Source organism: Capra hircus, chromosome 21 (genome assembly GCF_001704415.2).
Source record: "Capra hircus breed San Clemente chromosome 21, ASM170441v1, whole genome shotgun sequence".
Lineage (NCBI taxonomy): Eukaryota > Metazoa > Chordata > Mammalia > Artiodactyla > Bovidae > Capra > Capra hircus.
In genome coordinates this window covers 19,455,452-19,464,614 of record NC_030828.1, presented here as the reverse complement: position 1 = coordinate 19,464,614, position 9,163 = coordinate 19,455,452, and the positions used below count along the sequence as shown (strand labels likewise).

Sequence of the window (9,163 nt, the reverse complement as noted above, 5' to 3'; positions counted from 1 at the left end):
ACTCTCACATCCATACATGACTACTGGAAAAACCATACCCTTAACTAGACGGACCTTAGTCAGCAAAGCAATGAATATACTTTTAAATATACTATACATCTGCTTTTGAATATACTATACCGTCTAGTCAAGGCTATGGTTTTTCTGGTGGTCATGTATGGATGTGAGAGTTGGACTGTGAAGAAAGCTGAGCACCGAAGAATTGATGCTTTTGAACTGTGGTGTTGGAGAAGACTCTTGAGAGTCCCTTGGACTGCAAGGAGATCCAACCAATCCATTCTAAAGGAGATCAATCCTGGGTGTTCTTTGGAAGGAATGATGCTAAAGCTGAAACTCCAGTACTTTGGCCACCTCATGCGAAGAGTTGACTCATTGGAAAAGACTCTGATGCTGGGAGGGATTGAGGGCAGGAGGAGAAGGGAACGACCGAGGATGAGGTGGCTTGATGGCATCACTGATCGATGGACGTGAGTTTGAGTGAACTCCGGGAGTTGGTGATGGACAGGGAGGCCTGGCGTGCTGTGATTCATGGGGTCGCAGATTTGGACACGACTAAGCGACTGAACTGGACTGAGCTATGACATGCTTGGTGCTCAATGATTTGTATGTAACATCTCAGAAGAGCCCAGTGAATTGTTAGAATTCCCTGCTTTACAGATTGAGAAACCTGAAGCACAGAGAGGTTAAGTCCTTAGTCACACAGCTGCTAAATGGCAGAATCAGATTTCGAACCTATTTTCTCAGACTCCAGAGTCCATCACTTTTGTTTCCTTGTTTTACAAATAAGAGTAGGAATGAGGGGCTGAAGGTCACCAGGCAGGGCACCCATCACTTCTGCTGTGCCTTTGCCTGAAAACTCCCCAGTGCTGGGGCATCAGCTTCAAGATGTGATGAATGTGCCTCAGAGCTGGGTGTCACCTTCAGGAAATAATGCCTCCCACCTGGGCATAGATGTAGTTGTAAGAGGACAGTGAGGTGGAGTATTAATTAAGTCACAAGGATTTCATCCTGCATTCACAGGATTCAGGATGTTAAGGAATTTGACACTTGCCCCATCCCAGCTCAAGTGTTCTTTGTAGGGTCTTTAAAAGTAGAGAAAATATAGATTTATTTTACTGCTAAAAATGCATTTTCCAAAAGCAAGAGAGTTGCTATCCTAAAGAGATGAAGGCCTCTAGTCCTTGGAAAGGGGCTGATACTGTTGGGGGAAGCACACTGGTTGAAACTGCCCACCCTGGCCAGGCACCATAGTAACAATTTGCATGAGTTGTTTTATGGCAGGAGGTCCCAGTAAGGAACATGGAACTAATAAGTCTCCACCAACCGGAAGAGTTCGGGAAAGGTCAAAAGGAGATACCACATGTCCGACCAGCTGCCAGAATCCTCCTCTCTGGCATCCATTTGGCTGAACAAGGCATGCACCACCAGGAAGGACTCTGAGTCAGAATGATTGGCTATGGACAATCCGGAAACTAATCCCATCACCATAAAACTGGAGACTGCGCGCCATGCGGCAGAGCTGTTCTCCTGGGTTCCCTTACCCTCCTGCTCTCCACCTGGGTGCCCTTTCCCAATAAAATCTCTTGCTTTGTCAGCACGTGTGTCTCCTCGGACAATTCATTTCCAAGTGTTAGACAAGAGCCCAGTTTCAGGCCCTGGAAGGGGTCCCCCTGCCTGCAACAAACCCTCACTGCTCTCGATTCTCCTGGAGATGCGGTAGAGCTCTGTGGCTGCCCTGGCGTCCTCCACGGATTTGTACCCCAGCACGCTGTCCTGCAGACACAGGACAGAGAGGGGCTGGGGGCTGAATCCAGGCCCATGCAACCCGGGCCTTTCCTGCTCACACCCTGACATCGGGCTGAAGTGGGTCAGGGGTGAGTCTCCCAGGCCCCTGACACCCTGGGCTTGGCAGATGTCTGGAGCAGGCCTGGCTTCACCCATGAGCCTGGGGCCCAGGCAGGGCCAGGCAAGGAATCCAGGTCCTGAGGTCAGGTGTGCTGTCCAGGGGCTCCCATCTGCTGCATTGGGGCAGGGTGCTGCAGACTTGGCCTCAGACCCAGAGGGGCTAGAGCAGTTCCCACAGGAGCCCAGGGCCTGGGGAATGGGGACAGAGATGTTTCTAGAGTGCTGCTTGCTCAGCACGTTGAGAATAGAGTTCTTCAGTGAACCCGGGAGCTGACATTCCGTCCTGGGTCCCTGGTGACACAAGCCCTACAGAAGGGCCCAAACTCAGGCCCATCCCCTGCCTCCGGCTCCCCAGACAAGCTGCCCCCACTCCTTAGACTGGGGCTCCAATTCTCCTCTCCCCAGTTGGCCCCCTGCCTCCTCCTCCACTAAGACACACTCTTCACCCTCCACTCAGACCTGATGTCCTGTCTGCCCCCATTCTCCGTCCCTGCTCAGGACACCTGCCCTCCCTTCTGTGGACACAACCCCCAGATGTGCTGATGGTCAGGTCATGGGTCACCCTCCCTTCCACCTTCTCAAGGACAGGCCAAGCCTTGTTCACCCAGGTCCTCAGTCTGTGATCCAGCCTGGCCCAGAGCAGGTGCTTCATAGAACATCCACTGAGCGAGAAGGGCCCACATTTGGTCACAGCTCCTAATGCCCAGTCTGTCTCCCTGGGCTCTTCTACCCTGGTGAGCTCCCACCCCCCAGCACATGCCAGCTCCCTCCCAGGGCTTTGAGGGAGCCTGTTCAGTCTGTGGGTTTGGATTCAGTGTTCTTCTCTCACTTTTTGAATCCCTCTCATTAGACTTCTGCTATGTTCTTATCCTGGTTGAGGGGGGAGGATTCCCAGAGGCTTCTCTGTAAATGAATGGTACCAACATGGGCTTCCCACTGAGTCCCAAATGCTTAATGTGGTGCCCAAGGCTGTGACTGGCCTGTCCCTGCCAAACTCTCCTCTCTCTCTCCCGTAAACATCGCTCAGACCACCTGCCCCCTGTTTTCTGCCCCTTGCCACAGTAAGTGACCCTCCCCCAGCACAGCCCTGGTTCAGGAGCCCCTCATTTCCTCATGGTGCACCCTCCAGACCAAAGTCTACTCTCTGAAAAGGGATTAATCCAAATATTGGAAAATTCAAAGCAATGCACATTTGCAAAGCTTTCAACAGTCACCCTCTAGAGGGTCATAAATGGGGTTCCCCAGTGTCTGAGACTCACAGAGGAGGATCCACTGATCTAGAGAAGGGGAGTCAGTCCAAATGCCCATGGGAGCCAGGAGGGAAGGAAATAAGTAAAGGGGATGGAGAGGACCAGGGCCCCTGGAGAGGACCAGCTGCACCTGTCAGGGGTGGTGGCAAAGATGCCCTGGGCATGACACGAGCTCATGCATATGAAACAGGAAAAAAGATACAGATACTCCCCACAAACACACGTGCATGTATGCACACACATGTCTAAATGTGATTTCAGAGCATATGAAATGTGTTGAAGGCTGTACATGAGGTTGAGGATATGGATGGAGAGGTGCACAATCCTGTGAGCAGCCAGGAAGCCTGGCCACGCCCAAGAGGGGAAACCGGGACATGCGAGATGATTATAGTCCGGCTTTATGTCAGTGATAAATGAGAATAAGAGAAATATGGAAAACTATGCAAAGATATGACTGGAAAACAGTATAGAGGACAGAGCAGATGCTCAGCTCCAGCCACCTCCCCCAAGGGAACACAGCCCAGTGACATCAGATCTCCTGAGGCTTTGAAAAGAGCAGGAAGTTTGGATTTTCATGTGAAAACAATGGGCAGCTACCAAACACTTAGGGAAGAAATAATACCTTTTCTACATCTCTTCCAGAAAACACTGTGAGGGAAAACAAAATGCATTAAGGGATCACCTCTAGTACAAACTGGTTTATGGCCCCTGATCTGGAGCACACCAGTCTTGCATGAGCTTCTGTTCCGAGTGGGGCAGGGCCTTCTGGATCCTCCTTGCGGGGGAGCGGGAGGGGAACAGGTAGCTGGGATGACTGAGTGTACCATGTGCCAGGCCCTCTGATGAGCACGTCATGTAGTTCTTATTCATCGATTGACACAGAGTAGGTACTCAGCCCATTGCACAGATGGGGAAACTGGTTCTGTTAAGTAGCTTGCCAGGTTCCTCTATGACACACAGCCTCCTTGTAACTCTAGTGTCCATCTTCCCTCCTCCTTCTCTGTCCTTCTGGCACCTCTTCCTTCCTTCCTCTGTCCCAGCCATGACCTTCCCGGCTCACTATCTTCCAGGCCACATGTCTGGTTGCTGGGCAGGCAGGGCTCAGCCACATCTAGGCTGTGCTCTGACGAGGGCACCATGTCCAGGCTCACAGATTAGACTTGGGGGGGGTGGTTGCTGGGAGACTTCTGTAAAGCTGCTGCTTTCCAGGTGGTGGAACTGAGGCCCAGAGAGGGCACAGGCCTGACCCAGTGTCACTCAGCAGGAACCTCATCCTCTCCTTCTCCAAGTCCTCCCTGTGTGGCATGAGAAGGATCCAAACTTGTCATTTACCCTTAAGCAGCATGTGTTTGTGTTAGTAGCTGAGTTGTGTCCTACTCTTTGCAACCCCATGGACTGTAGCCTGTCAGGCTCCTCTGTCCATGGAATTCCCCAGGCAAGAATACCTGAGTGTGTTGCCATTTCCTTCTCCAGTAGCATTCACAGGGTAAATTCAGAGAGGTTGTGGGAACAAAGTGGAAGATAGATACCTTGACACCCCCAGTGCCCTCCCCACCCCTGGCAGTGCCCACTGGGAGGCCCGCAGGTCCCAGGGCTCCACTGGCAATTGGGGCTCAAGGAGCTTTGTGAGTCCAGGGAGGTTGTCAAGTTTGCTCTGCGTTTCTCTTTCAGCCTCAGCTTGTCCCAGGGTTTATTATCAGCAAAGGTGATATAATAATCCCCTGATGGCAGGAAGCTGACTGGGGCTCAGGGTGCTGGCCCTTCAGCCCTGGGGACCTCTGAGCAAATAGTCCCTTGGAAACAGGGCAGCTGTCCCTGAGGAGGGGGCGGGCTGAGAGGGGCCTCACTTCCCCCACACTGGACCCTGGAGGAGCCCCTGTGTGAGCAGGACTGCAGCCCTGGCTGGCGGGACTGTCTTGGGCAGGTGACCTGGGCAATTCCATGGTCTCCAGGGTCCCTGCCACTCTGGCCATGTGTCCCTGTCAGAGCCCTGAAGCCCCTTCAGGCCCCTATTCTCCTGTCTCAGTTCCAGTCCAGGCCCCTCTCCATGGGAAGCTTGGCTCCATGCCTGCATCCCTTCTGGGTCAGAAGACCCCTACTGGGCTGCCTCAGGGCCCTAAGACCCTGGGATCCCCCCAGTCATCTCCACTCTGCCCCCTGCCTATCCTCAGGGAGCATCCTCAGGGTTGTCCCCTCCCAGGGGTCCTGCAGGGCCTTCCTCTTTCAGCTCCTGCCCTTAGAAGGGGGTGATCATCCGCCTATCCCTACCCCCTCCCTGGGTTGCCCTGAAAGTCTCCACGTCAGCATCAGACACAGCATCCTTGTTCATTTCCAATCCCTTCTTCCCAGCTTGGAAGCTGCTAACCAGTCTCCCAGGCCAGGAACATCCTACTCAGGTAAGACTACTCCTAGATCTTTCCAGACTCGCATCTGGATGGCAGCTTTGGAGCTTAACCGCCAAACAGTATGTACATTAATTTATTCTGTGGTTCCTTCATGATGCTCCACCTTGGAGTCATGCTGAGTTGGGGGGTCTCCCTTCTCCAGTGGGAAAGAGTCACATGTGAAGGAAAAAGTAGGCAAAGGATTCAAAATGTTCCTACTTCCCATGTCATCTCTTCCCCACAGCCTTGCTCTCACCCCATGGCTCCTCCCTGTTCACCCCTAAAGCCTCCCTCCTCTGGGTGGGGCTGTGTCCCCTCAGATGGCAGCTCCTTCTAGTGATGCTGCGGGGAGGAGAGGCCAGGGCAGGTGTGTCTCCAGGCTGCTGTGGAAGGAGGCCTGAAGGCGGGTCCTGGGTTCCAGCTCCCACCCGCAGGCCTTGCTGACTGTGGGATGCAGAGCAAAGTGTTCACACTTACGGCTTTGGTATATTTATCTGGAGTTTCCACTTCACGGTCATGCCACCTTGGGGAAGGACTTAATACCTCCAGCCTTTTTCTTCTCATCTATAAAATAGGGTTACTGCTACAATTGCAATCCCTTCTTCGAAATCCTTAGTGTCAGATCTGCGCCTGAATTCAGACTTTCTCAGCTCCAGATAGATGACATGGTGCATCTACTCTGTAGGACATAACATTCAACTATGGTCTGAAAGTACCTTGTAATTAAAGACATTAGTGCTTCTGCAACTCATCCTTTGAACATTCACAATAAAATGAAAAAAAAAAAAAGAGGGAGATCATAAATTGTCTCATGTCTCTTCATGTCAAATTTTGTTACCAAACAATTTTTTAAACATTTGTTTTCAATTTTGAGAGCTTTGAAGGGTTGGGATTGCAGATAATAACCATCCTACCCTGTGTCTCCATAGATAATGGCATACAGCTATTTAGAGAGACCCAAAATGTTCGTGGTTTGAGGCTAGACCACACCCAGCTGTGAGGTTTGGGATAAGACAAGTCTCCTGACAAGGCCAAGGGTGATGGGTGGGGGGAACCATTCCAGAGCAGCTGTGCTGTTACCCGATTGTCTGAGCCATTGGTTCCAACTCCACGGATCCTGAGCCTCAGCAGTCACAGGGCCCTGTGTCATTTCCAGGCGTCTGACTTAACCCACCTTCGGAGCCAGATCTTTCTCTGGTGGATCCTCAGCAAAGACCACTGCTGTACTGGTAACAGTGACCTGCCTGGACATCGAAGCATCATGCCCACTCGGGCATCAGCCCCAGACTATGATGACTTTTGGGGAGGGTTCTGGTACTTCCGCTTGCCAGAGCTCTTCTCTACCTGTGTGGCTTTCTCCCTGGTAGCTGACATGGGCTTTGAGAGAGGGGACCTAGGTAACTGGTCCATGTCCATCTGGTGCTTCTGTTTCGCCATGACCCTCATCATAGTCATGGTCGAGTTATGGAAGCTCCCATCCTGCTTTCCTTTCTACTGGTACAACTTCCCCGTCACCTATGCCTGCTACGCTGCCCTCGTCTGCCTCTCGACCTCCATCATCTACTCCATCGCCTACGTCCAGTTCCTGCTTCATGGTCCTTCCCGGGACCGGGCCATCGCCGCTACTGCATTCTCCTGCATCGCGTCTGTGGTTTATGCCCTGGATGCGGCCTGGGTATGGGATTGGTATGATCTCATTGATATCCCCTGCTATGTGCACACTGTGCCAGGCCTGCTGAAGGTGCTGGAGACCTTCGTGGCTGGTCTCATCTTTGCCTTCCTCAGCAGCACCTCCCTGTACCTGCACCAGCCGGCCCTGGAGTGGTGTGTGGCCGTGTACTCCATCTGCTTCATCCTGGCAGCTGTGGTCCTCCTACTGGACCTGGGTGAACGGGAATACAGGCTGCCGGTCCCCTTCCCCATTTTCCAGCTAGTGTTCACCCTGCTCTCCGTCCTCCTCTATATCAGTGCTGTGGTCCTCTGGCCGCTCTACCAGTTCAGCGAGGAACTCGGTGGGCAGCCCCAGAGGCCCAGTGATGGGGACTGCAGGGACGAGCTCACCTACGACATGTGCACCTGGGACCGGCGCCTGGCTGTGGCCGTCCTGACAGCCATCAACCTGCTGGTTTATGTGGCCGACCTGGTGTACTGGGCTCGTCAGGTTTCTGTAGGGACTGAGGACCAGCCCAGGGACTCCTGATCCTCTGCTCACAAAGGTATCCTCACCAAGCTCTGGCGTCCTCTGATGTCCTCTTCATGGTTCCTCTCTATCTCTCCTCATATCCTTCCCCATTTCTCCCTTCCCAAAGCACTCAGTGCTCAGGTGCCCAGAGGAAGGGTAGGGTGCTGGGAACACCTGGGATGGGGTCTGAGATGTAAAGGGAGCAGGAGGGAGAGGCGGGGTTGCAGCTGCCCTTGGGGGCACCAGATATCTGGTAATTGCTGCCCCTTCTCTGCCTCTGCCCTTCACTCCTAGAGTGTCTTTTCTCAAGGCCCATCATCACATACTTTGACTACAGAATTAGCCTCCATCCATTTTCCTCCTAATGTCAGAATGTCAGTTTCAGAGTGAGCCTCTGACTGATCAGTCCCTCCTTAGAGAATGTCAGTGAGGCCTCCTCACTTACAGCTAAAATCCAACCTATGTCTCTGGTGTTCAGATCCATCCACAGTGGGCCCTGTCTGCTGCTCCTGCAGCACCTCCCTTCCTCCCCATCTCACCTGTCTTGCCCAGGTAAGACCCAGAAGCTTGTGATGACTTGCCTGCACCAGGCTCCTTCACAGAAAGGCAAAGGCTGAGAACTGTCAGTCTGGGAACAATGAGACATGGAGCTGGTGGGATCCAGGGAGGTTTCTGGGAGGAGATGACTAAGAGTCAAGCCTTTAAGGAAAAGTTCAGGGTCACAGGAAAGAAGAAAGAAAGGACATTTAGAATTAATTGATTTGCTCAAGGATCTCATGAAGTTTCAGCGGCAGAGCTGATGTGACTGCTGCTTGTGTGTAGCAGGGAGGAAGGAGGAGGGAGAAGGGAGAATAGAGCCTGGCCAACTGGAGGCTGGTCTATTTGCCCACCTGGGTCAGGAATCAGGCTTTGGGGTGGCACAAGGTGAGGAGCTGGAGCTGAGACACTTCCCTAAAGCCAGGACTATGGGGCCTGCAACGTCAGAACAAGGGTAGACAAGGAAAGCGCTGCCCTTCAGAGAAATATCATATGACATCCCTTATATATGAAATCTAAAAAGAAATGATACAAATGAACTTAAAAAACAGAAAAAGACTCACAGACTTAGAGAAAAAATTTATGGTTGCCTGTATACCCTGTTACATTTAAACTGGATAACCGAGAAGGACCTGCTGTATAGCACATGGAGCCTTGCTCAGTGTCATGTGGAACCTGGATGGGAGGGGAGTTTGGGGAGAATGGATACATGTATGTGTATGGCTGAGTCCCTTTGGTGTGCATCTGAACCTATCACAGCATTGCTAATCAGCTATACCCCAATGCACAATAAAAAGTTTAAAAACAAACAAACCAAAACAAAACCATGCCCTTCAGGAAGATAAAAGGACAAAGTTGATATCTGCTTCCAAAGGAATTTGGGATTTCTTTTAAGTCTCCATAGG

General features: G+C 52.1%; 1 protein-coding gene across 1 annotated transcript; it reads left to right on the top strand.

Annotated features, from left to right (window-relative positions):
- On the top strand, positions 6,801–7,739 carry LOC102182171 (myeloid-associated differentiation marker-like). The gene has a single exon (XM_005695024.2). It carries the CDS (start codon positions 6,801–6,803, stop codon positions 7,737–7,739), a length of 939 nt encoding a protein of 312 aa, XP_005695081.2.

Excerpts from the sequence above, each read along its gene's own strand:
- LOC102182171 (XM_005695024.2), top strand. The coding sequence starts at position 6,801 with ATGCCCACTCGGGCATCAGCCCCAGACTATGATGACTTTTGGGGAGGG.